This window comes from Carettochelys insculpta, chromosome 26 (genome assembly GCF_033958435.1).
Source record: "Carettochelys insculpta isolate YL-2023 chromosome 26, ASM3395843v1, whole genome shotgun sequence".
NCBI lineage: Eukaryota > Metazoa > Chordata > Testudines > Carettochelyidae > Carettochelys > Carettochelys insculpta.
In genome coordinates, this window is record NC_134162.1 from 12036975 (window position 1) to 12058260 (window position 21286).

The 21286-nt window shown below is 43.5% G+C and overlaps 1 protein-coding gene across 1 annotated transcript in view; it reads left to right on the top strand.

Moving 5' to 3' along the window:
- Window positions 1-21286, top strand: part of LOC142002052 (zona pellucida sperm-binding protein 3 receptor-like) — a 47730-nt gene that overhangs the window by 8014 nt on the left and 18430 nt on the right. Inside the window, exons 7-10 of the mRNA XM_074977856.1 lie at window positions 880-1068; window positions 1626-1814; window positions 7725-7913; window positions 11696-11884. Of these exons, the coding sequence (XP_074833957.1) occupies window positions 880-1068; window positions 1626-1814; window positions 7725-7913; window positions 11696-11884 (756 nt within the window). The remainder of the gene's footprint in view (window positions 1-879; window positions 1069-1625; window positions 1815-7724; window positions 7914-11695; window positions 11885-21286) is intronic.

Consider the following 21286-nt stretch of genomic DNA (forward strand, 5'->3'; position numbering starts at 1 on the left):
TGTAAACCTGCTTCTCATTGTGCTTACGCAGCTGCATGACACTTCAGGTTGCTCATCCAGCAGCATCTGGCATGATTTTAGTTAGCTGCATGACTGCTTATCATTGGTGTGGCCAAGTTTCCCATTTCTCCATAAAGTTTGCTTACAGCTGCCAGTCCTGACTTTGTGTTCTGTGTAATTTACCCCTGAATGTCTTCTAAGAGCCCCGTAAGCAGTGAAAGTGCTGGTAATGCTGCTAGACAATATTGACCTCCCATGGTCCAGCAAATTCTCTCATTCAGCACTGGTCAGGTCCCAAGGGTGCCATACAACAGAAATTCAACCTGTACCATTAAATGACTCATAGCTTGAAAAGAGGGATTTCAGTTTGATTCTGTTGCTGGCAATGTTGTCTAGTGGATAGAGCACAAGAGTGAGATTCAGGAGACTTGGGTTCTATCCCTAACTCTGCTGGTGACCAGGAGCAAGTCACTTACTCTGTTGCTCAGTTTTTCCCATAAATTGGGGATGATACTGACCTTTTTTGTAAAGTATTTTGAAATCTGCTGAAGGAAAGCTGTAGATTATTGTTTTTTATTTATATATTTATTATATAGATCTTATATTGTACTCATCACCATAATATCTGCGTGTCTTCCACTATTGTGTTAAATAATGTGACCATGTTTATAGCATGTGTTTTTCCAGTTTGATTTGATTCCCCCACGCCTCCTCAGGAGAAAAGCATTTGCCATTGAGTTTTTTGTTTTGTGATAGGTTTTGAGATTTAGGGTTTTTTTCTCCCAATATATTGTCTTCCGTGTCACATTCTTGTAGAGAATTCATTATCAGTAGGATTTCTTGGTTACATATGTTGTTAACTTTTATTTTTACTTTTAGGTAGCTGTGATGACCCACCTCACATTGATCATACTTCTCGAAATGACTCTGAAAGCACTTTGTTTCCAGCTGGGACTGTTGTGACATATAAGTGTGTGAGGGGTTATGAGTTAATGCCTAGAATATCCTCTGCGAGTGTTACTTGTCAAGAAGATTTTACATGGTCTAGACACCAAAACTTTTGTCAGAGTAAGCATATTAATATTTGGTTTAGCTTTGTTTGTTTTAACTGAGTTACCCAATTAATGTACGTGTGTGTGTGTGTGCGCGCGAGAGAGAGAGAGTTTGTTTCTTCTGAGAATTCTTAATTTAACAGTATGAAGCAGGGTCAGAGTTAGTAGTTTAGTTTATTTATTCATGAACTGCTGCTCCCTGCCACCATCTCTATATTTCTGAAAGCAGATTAGAATGAAGGTGGATTTTACACATCAATCAGCATTGTGCAGAATCCTGGTGAAAGCCAATATATCCTACCAGCAGCAATTCAGATAGTTGCTCAAAAGAAAACTGACAGTGGTATTCCTTAGTTCACATAAGATATACCCACTAACAATCATAGCAGGAAGAAATAATTTGCCGTGTCTCTCAATGAGGTAAAACTTCCACCAAAAGCCAGCCTCTTCAAAAATGTGAAGGCAAAGCTGAGTTTCCGTAGCTAGTAAAATCTTCAGCTGCTGCTTGTAAATGAATCTGCTGCTACAGAATCGTTTTTGCTCTGATTTAACTTTGGGGGTGGTGTTTTGCAGAAGTTCCATGTCCAGATCCAAACATTACCAACGGAAAAGTGAAAGAAAGGTACATCAAAGCAATTTATAAGTTTGAAGACAGGATTGAGGTGGAATGTAATGATGGTTATGTCCTCAAATCCTATAACACATGGTCTACGTGTAAACATGAAGGTGAATGGGATCCTGAATTACCAGTCTGTGAACCAGGTATGTACAGATAGTAAAGAACTCTGATTTTGTGACCTGATCTAATTGCAAACAGAATCACAGAATCACAGGGCTGGAAGGGACCTCAGGAGGTCATCTAGTCCAGCCCCCTGCTTCAAGCAGGATCAACCAAATGCATATTTCTATACTGGTGGGGCACAGAGGCCCCAGATGGGAAAGAGGGCCTCTCCCTTCACTTCCACCCCCACCTCCTCCCTTCTTGCTTTCCCTCTTCAGCCTTTATCATATTGAACCTCTATCTCCCCTTAAGTTGTCTCCAGAAAGGTCCTGAGAATCCCATGTCCTTAGAACAGTGAGCCAAATTCCAGCTCTGCTATTGCTCCCTTTATTTCTCCTGCAGCTCCAAAAAGACGGGGTGTTTTCCTTCACGTAGGCTCCCAGTCCACAAAGTTCTCAAGCACATGCTTAGTTCTAAACACAAGCATAGCGTTCACCATGTCCGCACTTATATTCTTTGCTGAACTAAGGTCTCAGAGAAGCAGCTGCATTTTTCTGGTAGATGGAGTCGGTCTGAGGGTAACAGGTTGGAAACTATGGTAGAAATGGAAGGTCATTGCCATGACTGGCTGGCTGGCCAAATGCTAGTGGCATAGAGGTATTTCGCAAACATTCTTTCTGGTCCCTTTCTTCATCATTCTTCTGTCAGGTAGCGAGGACACAGAGCAGGTTCAATGTATGCTGTTAGCATCACAGAAGGACAACTTTGGTGAGCGGCCACACTGCATGAGCGAGTGGGGTCATATTTTTATAAGGCTTCAGTTCATTCCAGCTCCTCCACCTCACCCTGGTTCATTGCAGGGTACTAGCCTAATGAGGTGTCAGCAGAGCTCTGGTGACAAAAGTGAAAAAGAAACAGGTGAGGGCTGGAGTCAGCATCTCTTTTCAAAACGTGATGGAGGGTATTTCATCCAATAAAGGCATCGATCCACATGGTTAATAGCCAGCTCCAGTTTCACACACAGACTTTGACTTGTCCATTACCCTTCTTGGAATGTTTTTAGTGATTTAAATGAATCTCGCTTTATCGGTGTTCACCTCTATTTTAAGAGGCTGTTGTTGCAGTTTGCAAACCAGTTTGTATAAATGGTGAAGAAGTCTGAAATAGTGACTTCTCATCTCTGATTTTGAAAGGAACATCTAACATTCACGGGGTGTAATTCCTGCATATATGTATAATTACGTTACAGCAGCACACACAAGGCTTCTTATCCAAGCTCCTCATTGTGCTGGATGTTGGACAAACATAGATTAAGATGCACGGGTCTCTGCCACAATGAGTTTGTGTTCCTAGAAATGTCTTCCTGTTCATTCTGGAAAAGGTGATTCAAAGAACCCAACATGTAGCAAAAAAGAAAAGAAAAAGGTGCAATATTTTGATTAGCTCAGCCATTGTCTGGGAGCTGCAGAGTCATTTCTTTCTGCTACCACCTGGATTTTAATATTGAGCAGCATTCTTGAGACTCTCTCTGTACTGACATATGGAAATTGTACAAGGGACAACTCTTGCTTTCATCCTTCTGAGAGAGAGTTCTGCATGTAAGTCTTTTGCACAAAAGCTGGAATACCCAAGGAGGTAACTAGCCTAATGGGTAGGGCTCTAGAGATGGTGTCAGAAGACTACATTTCTTTTCTTGGATCAGCCATTGACTAATGGATGGCTTTGGGCAAGTAATTTTTCATATTTAAGCCTCTGTTTCTCTTCCAATTTTTTTTCTGTCCTGTTTTAGTTTGTCAGCTCTTCAGGGTAGGGCCTGCCTCCTCTTATGTGTTTGTATGGCGTCTGGTACAATTGGACCCCAGTCTTCCTATAATAAGACCCCAAATTAGAAATAAACAGACATTGTCTGGTCTGTGTGAAAAATCTAAGGTTCCATGGCATTGGCGCAAACATCTGCTCTTGCTAGCAATCTCTTTGAAAAATGGAACCTATACTACTACCCCTACTAGCCACTATGTTGTGCACCCTATTGTGTGAGAAGTTGCTGGGGGTGTTGTCTGTAGTGCTGAGGTGTCAAGTAAATGAAGTTCAATTTCTCATTGTGAAAAATGACTTTTGGCTGGTGAAGAAGGATAAGGTTTTCTTGGGTATATGCCTTCAGCACTCACCATTCTTTTTGCTTCCTAGAAAATCCAAGTATTTATAAGAAAATAATATCATTTCTGCATGGAATCTATCTCGCCACACGAAAATATTTCCAGTCTGAGGAAAGCACTCTGACAATGTCTGGTATATTGTTTCTTTCCCCTTTCTTGCATCTGTCTTAACTTCTCTGCTGGGGTATAGATCTGAGTCGAGTGGCAGTCTCTAATGGAACAACATTCACCATCTCTGTAAGAGTCTTGTTAGTCAGTCTTTAGAGTTATTGCTTACAGGGGCTTTTCACCATTTTTAGTGCTTCGTTGCTCCTATGGCTTCAAATGATAACTATACTGAGGCTATGTCTACACGTCAGCCTAAACTGGAAATAAGATACACAATTTACGCTACACAAATTGCGTAGCTTATTTCAAGTCAATTACAACTAGGCGGTTTTGGTATGTGGTACAGTCCAAACAGCTCCACATGTCTAAATAAAGCGCTGCTTCAAAGCATCCCTTAGTCCTCCTGCAATGAGGTGCACAGGGATGCCAAAATACAGTGCCTGTTATTTTGAAATATATTTTGAAATGACAGGCATGTTGCATATACACGAGGCAGCTATTTCGGGATACCACAGTATCTCAAAATAGCTCCCGCCATGCAGACATAGCTGTATATACCTTCCCTTCAAGCTTTTCTCTGGGAGGGTTTACCCTTCTCAGATTCTGGGGAACGGTGTTTAAATGCTAGCAGGTCTCTACACCCGCTTCTGGTCCTTGATTTTCTCCACCACTGAGGTTCTCAGCCTGGTTCCTGCCCATACTGTTTATAAACTCACCTCCCCTCAAGTTCCCATTGATTCCACACTCAGAACAGCAACTCCAGGTGTGTTCAGCCAGGCTGCTTGCCCACAATGGAAATCATCCAGTAGTTTCAAACAGCTAATAAGCATGCATGGTGCCTGCTATGCTAAATTTCTGGATGGTTCTGGTGCTCTTGCTCAGTCACCTTGTCCACTTGGCTCTGACAAGTCTATAAGCACAGAGAGTACACCAGAATGAAGTCAAGAACTGTGTGTCCTCCCTGTTGACACATCCTTTTCCCTTATTCACATCACTAATTGCTGCCATTCAAGCATGTAATTCAGTAAGGACAAATGCAAAGTACTCCACTTAGGAAGGAACATTCAGTGGCACACATACAAAATGGGAAACGGCTTCCTAGGAGGGAGTGCTGCAGAAAGGGATTTGAGAGTCATAGTAGATCATACACTGTTGAATCATACTTAGCTTAACCCTGTTGCCGTTCTGGGCTGTATTAGCAGGGATGTTGTATGTGAGACAGGAGAAGAAATTCTTTCAATTTCATTCTGTTCCACACTGATTAGGCCTGAAATGGAGTATGGTGTCCAGTTCTAGGCACCACATTTCAGGAATAACTAATTGGAGAAAGTCCAGAGAAGAGCAATAAAGTTTATTAAAGAACTACAAAACACGACTGGTAAGAAAAGACTGGAAAAAATACTCTTTGTTTAGTTTAGAGAAGACAACACGAGGAAGAAAAAATGTTCTCCTTAACCCCTGAGGACAGGACAAGGAACAAAGGGCTTAAATTGTAGCAAGAGAGGCTTAGGCTGAACATTAGGAAAAGCTTTCTAACTGTCAGGGTGGTTAAGCAGTGGAATAAATGCCTAGGGAGGTTCTGGAATCACCATGAGCGGAGATTTTTAAGAGCAGGTTAGACAAACACCTGTCTAGATGTTGCTTAGTCCTGACATGAATGCTGGGGACTGGATTTCGTGACCTCTCGAGGTCCCTTCCAGTTCTATGATGATGACAGGATTAGGCAAATTCACCCCAGCTCAGTGGAAAGCTCATCTGAGGAATTTCCTGGTGTTTTGAGCTCCTTCTCTTTGATCTTCATGGGATGAATTATTCCAATTGGGTCAAATTCCCCTGTTATTGGCTTTTGTTTAATTGTAGAATAGAATCACATGAAGATTGACTTCCTTTTTCAGTGTGTATGCTTGCATTCGCTGCTTTTTAGTCACATTTTCCAGATTACTGCAGTGTCTTCCACAGTTCTATCTCTATGGATCTGGAGGCAGAAGTGAATCCAAAAGGACAAATGATGTCCCAGTGCAAGGTTGGATGGAACCTTCTCCCAACCCTGCCTGTACTTGCAGATATGTAATTAGCTTTCCAATTGCCATAATACCACACAGAACAATGGCTCCTGCTTATATGCAATTTTCTCCATTACTGTGGGACTGAGATTATGTAATCTATGTCTTGCAATTCTGCAGAAGACATGTTTACTTTGACATCCCATTGCTACTTGTTTGTCAGCTGATTTCTCTCTTTCTTTAGTAGCTAAATGATATGCATAACAAAGTCTGCATCTCAGGTCCTTTTTTGTTGGATTTCAATGTACAAAGCCATTGATAGCAAGGAGTGGTCGCCAAACGCATAAAGTATGGGGTCTGTCCCATTGCGTCCTTTTTAGGACAATAACAACTGCATACCAATGCTTTAACTATCAACTATACCACAGGAAGGTGCTTTTATCTTTTCCTGCAGATTAGTGTTTACCTCATCTGGAGTATCTGCTTCAGTGCCTCCCTTACCAACCAGTTTCACTGTGACCCATGATAAAGATGCTGTCACAGATTATTTCATTAGGAGGCAGGTGAAGCACTGAAATGTGTTACCGAGGAAGGTGATGGAATCTCCATCCCTAGAGGTTTTTAAGTCCCAGCTTGACAAAGCCCCGGCTGGGATGATTTGATTGGAACTGGCCCTGAAGTCTCTTCCTACCCTATGATTAAAGTTGCCACCCACTTATGCAACCACTAAGCAGGAACAGTGTTACAAATGCTTCTGGCACTTGTGTCAGTGTTGGGTTGGTTTTCAAAACAATGAGTATGTGAAAAGAGAATTATAAGCACCTGTGAATTTTCAAAAAGCCAAACATTTTAGAGAGATTGGGGTGGGATAGGGAAGTAATACCTGTCATTCGACCAACTTCTGTGTGTGAGAGAGAGAAGCTTTCATTGTCAGTGCTTAGTTATTCAGGATTTTTCAGAGCTGTAGGCCTATTTCAAAGGGCAGAACAAGGACTGTTTTATACATGGGTACTGTCAGACACATGATGATCCCAGAGCAGTGCCAGAAGACTAACCACTATGTAAATTATATTCGTGCTGAAACTAGCTCTGGCCCCGGCTTTCACCCTAAACAGTCCTCCTCATGACGAGTGTGGTGTGGTGAAAAAGTTGAATAGCTAATGGAGATGTGTGAGGCACTTGGAGGGCGACAGAAAAAGCTTGGTACACAGAGCTCAACGGCTGCTGAAGAGGTTCAAAACTGGAATTTGGTGGCACAAACATAGCAGAGCTAGTTTAATGACTCAGGAGGACCCTGCTGCTGAAGTTGATTGGAGCTGAAGGCCTTCAGTTCTTCTCAGGGGATGACTGTAATTCTCAGTAGTTCAACACAGTTGACCTAGTGCAGTTATTCAGGATGGTAAGCATGTGACCAATGATCCACGGGGCCCCTGTGGGTCAAAGAGTCATTTCAGATTGTTCTACATGTTGCTCGTTTTTACCTTTTCTCTCCCCATGCCGTGGGGAATAATGCTAACTCACGTCCAGAAACTAAGTAGCCAGTTGTCAGTGGTGTGAGAGACCGGTGCCTCTTCAATCATCTCTTTTTGTAAATGTAGTGTCAGGAAACTGCAAGGTAGTTTTGCACCTCCCTTCTTCTGGGAGAGTTCCCATCCAGTACAGATGCTGTATTTTGATCTTTTAGTTTGTAAGCAACCTGCACGCATCCCTAACGGAAAGGTCACCTACGAATGGCAACAGACTTTCCCTATTGGCTCAACTGTGACCTACTCATGTGCCAGAGGTTGGTCACTTTTTGGAGAAGCCTCCCTTCAATGCATAGCTGGTGATGGGGGAGTGCCGCGCTGGGATCCACACGCTCCTGAATGCAGAGGTGAGTTATTCATTTTCATTACACTGCAGTGATTGAGATTAGAAAAGGGTGGAGGGCGCATTGTGCTATTTAACATCTAAGTATTAAGTGCTGAGCCTATGCAGCACCACGGGCCAACACACTGCAGAGTCTTTCTTTGCAGCAAACTCATCACCCCTGGCTGTGATGCCTATTGCCTGCATTCTCTATCCCTGGCAAGTGCGTTTGTGATCTGCCCTGACCTATCCCCTCACTAACCCTTTATCCTCCCATTCCAACCTTGCTGAATTCCTTCCACATACACACCCCACACCTGATCCGTCTCTCGGTTTCTGTGTCCCAATACGGCTGTGTTCAAGATGACACTTTAATGTGAAAATCCTATCCAGGTGTAGAGGGATAGCTGTGCTAGTCTGTAGCTTCACAAAAACAAGCAGTACTGTGACACCTTAGTGATGAACAATTTTATTTGTTACTTTATGAGCTTCTGATGAAGTGGGTCTTAACCACGAAAGGTCATAACCTAATAAATAAAATTTTAACAAATAAAATAAAAATTTTAATAAATAAAAACTTTTAGATGTTTGTGATTTCTCTGCATAAGTCTGCCGTCACAGGCCTATAGTTTGAAATGCAAGAATGATTAGATAAATATTTGCTTTATGAATCGTGAAAACATTGACTGGTGTTTTGCAGAGATTCTGTGTCCCAGCCCACACATTGAACATGGAACATATGAAATTGAAAGGTCTGAAGACAAAGATCCATCACATCAAGTAAAATACAAAGTAGGAGACTCTGTTATATTTAATTGTAACCATGGCTATGATCTCAAAGGCAATGGACGGAGCAAATGCGGTGACGATGGTAAATGGAGTTCATTTCCAGATTGTTTGCCTGGTAAGTATAAACTGTGGAGATCCCTATTTGTTCCTGTGTAGGCTTCTGTTTTGCCACTAAATCATTAGAAATTAAATATTGATAAATATATATATTTTAGTTCTGATACAAAATCTCTCTCCCTGACTTCACAAGCAGCACCTACCCACAAGCAGAGATGGAGTCATTACAGTAAAATCCCTCTTGTCTCAACTGGCACACCTAGGATTAGTGGACACACCTTAAATTATCCTTATACATGCTGCCTCACTTTCCCATCTATAAAATCGGAGTATCGATAGGGACTCACTTGAGAAGGGTTTTGGGAAACTTCACTCAACGTTTATAAATCATTTTTGTGATAGAATATGGCAAAAATTATTAATATCCCCACTATCAGATTTAAACAATTTTTATGTTCATCTCTTGACTAAGTCCTCACCTTTCTAAAGAGAAATTTTTGTAATTCCATCACCTTGCATGAAAACAATGCAGATTTTCTCTTTCAATCCCAACCCTATCCAAGCATCATCTGGCCACGTTCAGGGCTATTGCTACCCAAAGTCCAGAGAAGGGCAACAAAATTTATTAAAGAACTAGAAAACACGACTGGTAAGAAAAGACTGGAAAAAATACTCTTTGTTTAGTTTAGAGAAGACAACACGAGGAAGAAAAAATATTCTCCTAAACACCTGAGGACAGGACAAGGAGCAAAGGGCTTAAATTGTAGCAAGAGAGGCTTAGACTGAACATTAGGAAAAGCTTTCTAACTGTCAGGGTGGTTAAGCAGTGGAATAAATTGCCTAGGGAGGTTCTGGAATCACCATGAGCGGAGATTTTTAAGAGCAGGTTAGACAAACACCTGTCTAGATGTTGCTTAGTCCTGACATGAATGCTGGGGACTGGATTTCGTGACCTCTTGAGGTCCCTTCCAGTTCTATGATGATGGCAGGATTGGGCAAATTCACCCCAGCTCAGTGGAAAGCTCACCTGAGGAATTTCCTGGTGTTTTGAGCTCCTTCTCTTTGATCTTCATGGGATGAATTATTCCAATTGGGTCAAATTCCCCTGTTATTGGCTTTTGTTTAATTGTAGAATAGAATCACATGAAGATTGACTTCCTTTTTCAGTGTGTATGCTTGCATTCGCTGCTTTTTAGTCACATTTTCCAGATTACTGCAGTGTCTTCCACAGTTCTGTCTCTATGGATCTGGAGGCAGAAGTGAATCCAAAAGGACAAATGATGTCCCAGTGAGAGGTTGGATGGAACCTTCTCCCAACCCTGCCTGTACTTGCAGATATGTAATTAGCTTTCCAATTGCCGTAATACCACACAGAACAATGGCTCCTGCTTATATGCAATTTTCTCCTTTACTATGGGACTGAGATTATGTAATGTGTGTCTTGCAATTCTACCGAAGACATGTTTAATTTGGCATCCCATTGCTACTTGTTTGTCAGCTGATTTCTCTCTGTTTCTTTAGTAGCTAAATGATATGCATAACAAAGTCTGCATCTCAGGTCCTTTTTTGTTGGATTTCAATGTACAAAGCCATTGATAGCAAGGAGTGGTCGCCAAACGCATAAAGTATGGGGTCTGTCCCATTGCGTCCTTTTTAGGACAATAACAATTGCATACCAATGCTTTAACTATCAACTATACCACAGGAAGGTGCTTTTATCTTTTCCTGCAGATTAGTGTTTACCTCATCTGGAGTATCTGCTTCAGTGCCTCCCTTACCAACCAGTTTCACTGTGACCCATGATAAAGATGCTGTCACAGATTATTTCATTAGGAGGCAGGTGAAGCACTGAAATGTGTTACCGAGGAAGGTGATGGAATCTCCATCCCTAGAGGTTTTTAAGTCCCAGCTTGACAAAGCCCCGGCTGGGATGATTTGATTGGAACTGGCCCTGAAATCTCTTCCAACCCTATGATTAAAGTTGCCACCCACTTATGCAACCACTAAGCAGGAACAGTGTTACAAATGCTTCTGGCACTTGTGTCAGTGTTGGGTTGGTTTTCAAAACAATGAGTATGTGAAAAGAGAATTATAAGCACCTGTGAATTTTCAAAAAGCCAAACATTTTAGAGAGATTGGGGTGGGATAGGGAAGTAATACCTGTAATTCGACCAACTTCTGTGTGCGAGAGAGAGAAGCTTTCATTGTCAGTGCTTAGTTATTCAGGATTTTTCAGAGCTGTAGGCCTATTTCAAAGGGCAGAACAAGGACTGTTTTATACATGGGTACTGTCAGACACATGATGATCCCAGAGCAGTGCCAGAAGCCTAACCACTATGTAAATTATATTCGTGCTGAAACTAGCTCTGGCCCCGGCTTTCACCCTAAACAGTCCTCCTCATGACGAGTGTGGTGTGGTGAAAAAGTTGAATAGCTAATGGAGATGTGTGAGGCACTTGGAGGGCGACAGAAAAAGCTTGGTACACAGAGCTCAACGGCTGCTGAAGAGGTTCAAAACTGGAATTTGGTGGCACAAACATAGCAGAGCTAGTTTAATGACTCAGGAGGACCCTGCTGCTGAAGTTGATTGGAGCTGCAGGCCTTCAGTTCTTCTCAGGGGATGACTGTAATTCTCAGTAGTTCAACACAGTTGACCTAGTGCAGTTATTCAGGATGGTAAGCATGTGACCAATGATCCACGGGGCCCCTGTGGGTCAAAGAGTCATTTCAGATTGTTCTACATGTTGCTCGTTTTTACCTTTTCTCTCCCCATGCCGTGGGGAATAATGCTAACTCACGTCCAGAAACTAAGTGGCCAGTTGTCAGTGGTGTGAGAGACCGGTGCCTCTTCAATCATCTCTTTTTGTAAATGTAGTGTCAGGAAACTGCAAGGTAGTTTTGCACCTCCCTTCTTCTGGGAGAGTTCCCATCCAGTACAGATGCTGTATTTTGATCTTTTAGTTTGTAAGCAACCTGCACGCATCCCTAACGGAAAGGTCACCTACGAATGGCAACAGACTTTCCCTATTGGCTCAACTGTGACCTACTCATGTGCCAGAGGTTGGTCACTTTTTGGAGAAGCCTCCCTTCAATGCATAGCTGGTGATGGGGGAGTGCCGCGCTGGGATCCACACGCTCCTGAATGCAGAGGTGAGTTATTCATTTTCATTACACTGCAGTGATTGAGATTAGAAAAGGGTGGAGGGCGCATTGTGCTATTTAACATCTAAGTATTAAGTGCTGAGCCTATGCAGCACCACGGGCCAACACACTGCAGAGTCTTTCTTTGCAGCAAACTCATCTCCCCTGGCTGTGATGCCTATTGCCTGCATTCTCTATCCCTGGCAAGTGCGTTTGTGATCTGCCCTGACCTATCCCCTCACTAACCCTTTATCCTCCCATTCCAACCTTGCTGAATTCCTTCCACATACACACCCCACACCTGATCCGTCTCTCGGTTTCTGTGTCCCAATACGGCTGTGTTCAAGATGACACTTTTATGTGAAAATCCTATCCAGGTGTAGAGGGATAGCTGTGCTAGTCTGTAGCTTCACAAAAACAAGCAGTACTGTGACACCTTAGTGATGAACAATTTTATTTATTACGTTATGAGCTTCTGATGAAGTGGGTCTTAACAACGAAAGGTCATAACCTAATAAATAAAATTTTAACAAATAAAATAAAAATTTTAATAAATAAAAACTTTTAGATGTTTGTGATTTCTCTGCATAAGTCTGCCGTCACAGGCCTATAGTTTGAAATGCAAGAATGATTAGATAGATATTTGCTTTATGAATCATGTGAAAACATTTACTGGTGTTTTGCAGAGATTCTGTGTCCCAGCCCACACATTGAACATGGAACATACGAAATTGAAAGGTCTGAAGACAAAGATCCATCACATCAAGTAAAATACAAAGTAGGAGACTCTGTTATATTTAATTGTAACCGTGGCTATGAGCTCAAAGGCAATGGACGGAGCAAATGCGGTGACGATGGTAAATGGAGTTCGTTTCCAGATTGTTTGCTTGGTAAGTATAAACTGTGGAGATCCCTATTTGTTCCTGTGTAGGCTTCTGTTTTGCCACTAAATCATTAGAAATTAAATATTGATAAATATATATATTTTAGTTCTGATACAAAATCTCTCTCCCTGACTTCACAAGCAGCACCTACCCACAAGCAGAGATGGAGTCATTACAGCAAAATCCCTCTTGTCTCAACTGGCACACCTACGATTAGTGGACACACCTGAAATTATCCTTATACATGCTGCCTCACTTTCCCATCTATAAAATCGGAGTATCGATAGGGACTCACTTGAGAAGGGTTTTGGGAAACTTCACTCAACATTTATAAATCATTTTTGTGATAGAATATGGCAAAAATTATTAATATCCCCACTATCAGATTTAAACAATTTTTATGTTCATCTCTTGACTAAGTCCTCACCTTTCTGAAGAGAAATTTTTGTAATTCCATCACTCTGCATGAAAACAATGCAGATTTTCTCTTTCAATCCCAACCCTATCCAAGCATCATCTGGCCACGTTCAGGGCTATTGCTACCCATGTTTTTGATGGCTCACTTTGGGCTTGGTTGTGCTTGTGACATGATTGTTAAGAGTGCACTGGGGGCCATCTTAACCCTGCATTGCCACATACTCCAAGCTGCATTTCTTCGCTATGTGTACTCTGTACTCGTGCAATGTTTAAGACAAATTCTGCACTTTTGGCAGTGGAGTTAAATTTCACTGAGAGCAGAAGTTAGGCCATTTTTATATACAGTTGGGTCTCTCCTGTCGCCTTGATGTAGAAGCAGCTTTGGCCTCTGTGGGTTCGCAGTTAAATGGTGTTGCTCTTTTTATAGTTTTGTGTTTTTTGTTTTGTTTTGTTTTGTTTTAAATTGCCAGGGAGCTGTTCCAGTCCACCAGAAGTTGATCATGCTGTCCCAGTCAACACTCTGTCCTTTGGTTCTTATTTTGCATTTGCTTTTTTGCACTTGGATCATGGTTTTCAGAGGCAATGAGCATCTGCAGATCTTACTGACTTCAGCTGGAGTTGTGCCAGTTGCTCAGCACCTCTGAAGATCTGCCCAAGAACAAGCTGAGCAGTTGGCTCTGTGTGACCGTATCTGTACCATAGACACGGTGCTGTGTTGCCATGGGGAATGATGTTAAATCACAGCCAGAAACCAACTGGCCTATTGTTGGCAGTGTTGGAGACACCTGTGCCTCTTTTTTCATTGCACTGCAGTGACCGAGATTAGAAAAGGGTGGCATGCACGTTGCAATGTCCCTGGAGCTATTTAACATCTAAGTATTAAGTGCTGAGCCTATGCAGCACCATGGGCCAACACACTGCAGAGTCTTTCTTTGCAGCAAACTAATCACTCCTGGCTGTACAATCCAAACCTTTGTGCAGCTCCAGAGAGCTGATACTGTATATATAATTTAGAAATACTATGTCAAATGTGACTGCCCCTCACCCAGCCTCTCTAACCATTCTTCTGCCCCCAGTTTACTTTGGATTCAAGTTTGGAATGAGCAATGGTGGGCTCAGCCCTGCTGAAAGAGTTGCAGTGGAATAGGATAGTCCATTGGGATGAGAAATAGTTGGGTGCTCTTTGCCATTAAAATCCAGGAATCTCCTTTCTAGCAGGTCAAACAACAGTGCTGGTAAATTCTGAGCTGTTTGACCTGTCAATACATCATCATCACTACCTAGGTATCTCCAGGTAACCTTTTTAGTTTCCTTATACAGTCAGTAGAAGCCTGCATAGTTAGACATATTTGGCAGAGTGCAGGAGTTGGAGTAATCTGAAATTTTACCACCCATGCCAGATGTTTGGCTTCTGTCCACTCAGCTGCCACATTAGCCCAAAGGAGATGAAGGCACCTCACCCAGTAAAATTGGTACTGTTGGAGAGATCTGGAAGTTTGATAATAAAAGGCTGAGTACATCAATTTGGATTACACTAAACAGGTTGGGGTGGGGACATGGGGCTGCTCATTGCAAGAATGAAAAGGTGAGTCTGACATAAAAAGCTTGCTCACCCTGTGCTAATCGGCTGGGCAGCACCTAAATCTCTTCCGGGCAGCCACCCAAGCACTCAGCTTACAAAGAACACCCGCTTGGCTTATGCCTCCAACACCCACATCAGAGAGAGATTTTTTGTGACTGCCCATTAAATAAAACTTACTCTAGAAAGCAAGCGTCTCTTTAAGTAAAATAAAATGATTTAGGAAATGGATGTCTCTAGATGTCAGTGTGTCCAGGTTCAGACACCCAGCCCCAGCAACAAGTCTCCACAATAGAAAACACCTCTACTGTGACTTTGGAAGAAAATGTACATAATGCACAAAGTACAACCCAGTCAAGGTCCATCTCCCAGGGTTTGGGTTCACGTGCCTAGTAGAGATGTGCAAAATCAAACTTTCAGGGCCTGACAGACCCCTGTGCTCCTCATTATCATGAGGTATAAGGGAGGTTAACGAGATCAGTTGATCCTAGATACGTTGATTTCAGCTACATAATTATTGTAGTTGGAATTGCGTATGTAGGATCAACTTTCAGGTCTCGCGTAGACCTGTTAGTGTGGAAGAAGAGTGTCCATAGGATGAATTCTTCTGGAATTACCTACTGCTCTTTTAATTCACACTCTTGCTATTTCACCCTGGTTTTCTGATAAATTCTTCACAGCTGACCCTTTGTCTGAATGAAAATATTTTCAACCTTTTACTTGTTGGTGTTTCTCAGGGCCTCTGTGTCCAATCGCAAAGATTAAAAATGGAAAATGGAAAACCGATGATAAATATGGAAACTGGATTTTATTGGAAAGTAATGTTGGCTACATCCTCAAAGGCAACGAGTCGATTGAATGCCAGGAAAATGGGACATGGCATCCATCAGTGCCATCTTGTATTGAGGATAAATACAAGCCCAACTAAAACCTCTTGCTGAGGAGAAAACCAGACTCAATCTAAAACCTAAAAAACTGCATCAGAGAGGATGCAAACCCATCAGATCTGCTTCTAAGTGGGGTATAATTAGAAGGGTCCCCACAGGGCATTGATTGATAAAGGCTTTTTCCATCCCTGCCTTCCGTCAGATAACTTCCTCCATCTGTGGGGCAGGATTGGAAAAAAATCAAGTAGATCTCCTATAGGCTAATCTCCAGTCTTTTTTCTAATCAAGGTTTAAATATCCCACCCAATGGGGCATCACATTCTTTTCCTTAGGAGTCTGTTTAAAAGTCTCTTAGGTCTCACTCTTGTGAGCCTACTTCCTTATGTTCAGCCTAAAATGTCCTTTTCTTAATTTCCTGTTATTAGGCCTGGCTCAGTCCCCTTGTACAATTCTCCTCCTTCTTCGTTCGGCATGGATGGGCTGCAGGGGTGGGACAGTGATCACACTGCAAGGGGATATTGTGGGAAGGTTCATGAAGGCACTAGGTGGGGGATTTGGGTGGGGTGGTGGGTTGCAGGCAGGTTGGGGTGGTTGCCTAGGTGCTCCAGGAAGACTAAAACAACGTGTGAGAGAGCGGTGTTCTGGCAAATGTACTGACATGAGGCTTCATCTGTCAGCAGCTCCCCTTAAAAAGAATTTACTTTAGGCTGTAAACACTGCAGGTGTTGGGTTCTCCTGTAACTTCTCTGGCTTCCCTGAACCTGCTCTTGGTTCTCAGTGGAGTAAGGGAGAGGACAGTTGGGCCTTACTTTTATCCCTCTGAGGTATTCATACAGAACCAAGCGCTGTGGTATCTAAAGCAAACCTTTGGCATCCTGCTATGGAAGCATAAGACGCTGTTCAGGACCAAGTTCTGCTCTTGGTTCCACCCGTGTACATCCAAGGTAGCTCCGCTGCCTTCCATACACATCTCCCTCACTTCAGAGGAGATGAATTCTACACTAGGCCAAACAGGCTATTTTTAAAAAGATCCTGTTTGTACACGTGGGATGAATTCCTGTGGAATTATACATCTTCATGGTTGTCCTGAGGCTGCCAATAAGACTTCCTTAAATGAATCTACAAAGCATCTGTGCTCTGCTGCTCCAGGACTTGGAGCTGCAGATGTATCCATGAAATGCCCATGATACACAGCACTAGTTGGGATTTTGCTCGCTTTTCCTGTTGAACTTATAATGTTTGTTTGCCCAGAGAGAGATGCACTGTGGGTTTGGTGTTACAAAACAGTTGATTCCTCTGCTCAACCAAAACAGCTGCAGCAACACAGTGAGCAGAGGGCATGATTTACAGGCAATAAACAGCATTCACCATGCAGCTCTCTTTCTCTCTGTCACTGAACTGTCTTTTCTTCTGTATTTTCCTTTCAGCTGATTGTCCAAAGCCAGATGTACCAAATGGAGAACTGGTCAGTCGATTAGATAAAAAAATGTGGTACAAAATGAGCGAAAGCATTACTTTCAGATGCTCTCCTGGGTACCTATTTTCTGACTCTTGGTATCAGTCTGCAACAGACACGTTGACTATTACATGTTCAGCTAATGGCACCTGGACGGTGTTACCCAAATGTGTAAGCATCACAGTCCATTTGGGTTTCTCGAGGCACCGTGTCCAATTTCTACTGTAAAAATAGAATGCTGTCTGAATACACCTTTGCTTCTTGAAAACATAAAGGCCTGTGGGATGAGGGAGATAGGTGCACCACTGATATGACATGAGAGGAAAAAATAAGATGACCTGAAAGCAAAGGCGTTACATCCCTCCCCTGCCCCATTCCTTTCTTGTATTTTAAAGAAGGAAGTTTTCTTCCTTTGCAGTGGCTGCTCCAAGCCCAAAATAAAATAGGGAAAATGTGGTTAAAAATCACAATAGGAAGAAAAATGTTATGCTCGTTCATAAAATATAGGTAGGCAGAGGATTTCAAAGCAGCCGATTGGTGTGACACACGGTATTATCTTCTGTTGGTCAGGTCCACAGTATAAGGCAAATATAATGTCTTATCCCAGGAGTTTATAGTCCAATGCCTGATTCTACAAATTGCTGAGAACTACCTCAAAGTTGCTCTCAGAGGCTGTAGAAGTTAACAGTTGAGGAAGGACCTCTAAATCAGGCACAGATGGTGTGAGACAGACCCATATAACAGACTCTGTGTGTATGTGCAGAAATTGTAAATGATCAAAGCCTTCCCAAGATGGCTGCCCAAGCTGAGCACCTTGCCTCTCAGCCACTGCCACCAACTTCTGCTCTCTCCAGGGCCCGAGAACCCAGTTGCCCTGGTCCCTGGAATCAGGAGGAGTCTGAGTAGCCACTCTCTATCTATTGGAATTAGCATTTTCCTTGAGAGCCTTTCCCATGAAAAATGTCAGGGTCTTTTTTGGTTTGGTTTTGTTCTGGTTCTGGATGAAACTGTTTTGAAAAACACAAAATTGTGGCAGATCACAGACTGCAACTGGCAGGTGCCTGAAGGAGGGGTAACATTTTGGGGGTTGGAGGAACCCCTTTATGTTCCCCTCCTAAGGTTATAAAGAGTGTAGTCCTGTGGGCTGGATAGGCAGCTGGGGCTCATCAGGAGTCAGCCAGCAACAGGTGGTAATCAAAGCAGCTGTGCCCAGTTAAGGCCACCAGGCTTTCTATAAAAGGCTTTCCCGAGGTAGCAGCAGGAGAGGAGGAGAGTGGTGCCACTAGAGGAGTCTGGAGGTGGAGTGTGGACCCGAACACAACACAACACAACACAACAGATCTGAGCAGAGCACAGCCAGGTAGCCCAGCAACACGATAATGGGGGGAAAGACCCCAGAAGGTAGTGGTGGGTGAAGAGGCCCAGGGAAAGGCCACTCCTGTAGGGCAGGGGCAAAAAGCGCCACCAGCTCCCTCCTTTCCTAGGGTCTCTGGGCCAGAGTCCAGGGCAGTGGGTGGGTCTGGACTCCTCCCATCACTTCCCCTGGAGGGTGGACCAACTGGGACAGAGCCCGAGCAGCTCGAGGCTCGCAGAGAGGGACCCGCTCCACCCAAAGTCAGACTGGCCTGTGATGAAAATGACCCCGTGAAGGGAGGCCCTTGCCTTTGGGAAGTCCCAGGGCAACAAAAGGGGCCTTTGTGAGTCTCTGATGCACAGAAGGAGCCGTACAGAAGCGCAGAGCCCTTAAGGGGCGGTCAAGGAGTCCGTCACAGTATATTTCACTTGACGCTTTCATTTTCTGGTCAGCTTCAGTTGAGAATGTGCAGCTCCTTTCAGGGTCATATAGTGCGCCAGACACAGGCTGTATGAGACAGACATATATCATATATCATATAGTGCGCCAGACACAGGCTGTATGAGACAGACATATATCATATATCATATAGTGCGCCAGACACAGGCTGTATGAGACAGACACATATAACACACTGGAGAACAGTTCAGTTAAAAAAGGAGCGCGTATACTTGTGAGAATGTCTACTTCAGTATAACCACATTGTCTGTTTCAATTTTACAGACGAAAGAAAACATTCTTCCTTTGTGCAAGATGGTTCATAAGAGTGTAAAGTTTCTCCGCTGTGGTGTGCCACTGGCGGAACTGAGAATCATGCTCGAAGTTAAGAAACTGTATCTGGAGATTCAGAAACTTAAGCGGGACCTTCAAAAATACAATGAATACCTGAAAATTGGTGACCCATGACTGTGACAAACTGTCTCCTTTGAATGCTATTTGTATAATTACTTTGTACATATGATGATTGTATTTTCAGAGAACTTGCTAGTGCCTCTAGTGATCTGGGAAGAGATCAGCCAGTACCTCAGATTTTTTTGTGCCAGTGGTTAAGATTTTTTTTCCCCTTCTCAGGCTCACAACTGTGACTCCCCACTTGCTAAATCAGGGATCTCATCTTCTTAAATGTTTGTGGGGGCTGTGGTAAAAGGGTTGAATTCAGATTCCTTTCAACTAGGAAAGCAAGGTGAGAGAATCTAGACTATGTACAAGAGTAAACCTTCACTTTATGCAAGATTCAGACCATATGCAGAGAGAGAGAAACTTACACCAACAACCTTGAGCTTTCGGAAATCATTCACATCTTGTACGCATTGAAGTATGATGCATTATAACCCTGGCATATTTAAAATTGTGAATGGGCCTTTAACTGCCTGAATCCCATAAACATTAATGGCAATTCTGTTCACAGATCCCTCCGCTGAGTTTTTAAATAAGAGGCTAGGGCTGAAAATAGGCCTGTTAGCACCTTGTTTTCACAGTGGTGCAGTTTTCCTTCCCAAACTGAACCAATCTGTTTTTGGTTGATGTCAGAACTGATGTGATCTATGCCATTTCTGTGTCCTCACATACGCTCCCAGGAACAGTTGGTGAAAATTTCACTGGAAAGCAGCAACCAGCTGAGTCATTTCCATGGTGCCCAGTGGTGTTCTCGAATGTGCATCTTTGTGATCAAGCAATTATTTCTGCCCTGCAAGGCTATGATAAAGTGCAATTGTAAAAGCTGCCAAATGTCTTTGGTTTTGTTACTTTGTGCCTTTGACTGTAAGACAAGGAGATATTCTATGCATATAAAGGCTCCCTCTCACAAGGGGGAGTGGAGTACCTATATGCCCACAGCCCAGCAAGTAGTCTCATCAGGGACTCCAAGGGGCATGGGACAGCCCCTCCTCTCACCCCTAGAAGTGATCAGAGATGAAGCATATCTGGCCAGGGAAAGCTTGTCGTACTGCTCCCAGTGTTACCTTTCAGTGGAATAACCGGGGAATGTCTTTTTGCAGGGCAGTTCAGTTTGCCTCTTTAAGCCAGAAGAAGCAGTGAGTCAGATTCAACTCCAGTGTATTGACATTAACGAAGAGGGAAGGAGTACAGTGGGGATGAAACTGGCTCACAGGGAGGGTAGAAAGGATCCTCTTTTGTTTCAGAAATCCTCACCTTGTGGGGATGCTGCTGAGGACAGATTGGCCTAAGGCTGCTGCAGCAGCATGACTTTGGCATTGTCCCCAGATCAGAAGAACAACAGTGCTGCATTACCTTCTGCTGTTATTAACCTTAGCTGTGCAGCACTGCACTGGCAGGTGGCTGTCTCTGCAAACTTAGACAGGCCAGTAACTCCTCTGCAAAGAGCATCCAAGCATGCACAGCCTGAAGCGGGTGCTAGACATTCGTACTGCTCTGTGTCTTGGTCTTATGATGCTGGCCAGCCTGGGGAAGGAGGCAAGGGAGGAAATGCTTTCACCCCCAGGTGTTTCCTAGCCAGAGAGGGTGAGTGCACTCTGCCTCTGTTATGGTGCCATCTGCAGCTGTATCCGCTTCTGCCCCTTGCACTGCTTGCCGTGAGTCCAACACCACAGGGTGGGCTGGGCAGCACATGCACACTGAGTCTCTGCCCATCCCCTTCCTGGGCCCCTGCAGCTGCAGGGCACGGACTCCTCCTTCCCCTTGCCACATGAGCCCAGCCCTGCTGCCTGCAGGTGGCCATGGCTGGGGTCCGTGTTGCATTATGCCACAACTCTGCCTGGCCCGCACTGTCACCACCATTCCGTAGAAGCTTAACTGGCACCATGGTATCACTTCCCTCTTGCCGGACCCTGCGGCTCCTGGGGACCCTGGTATTC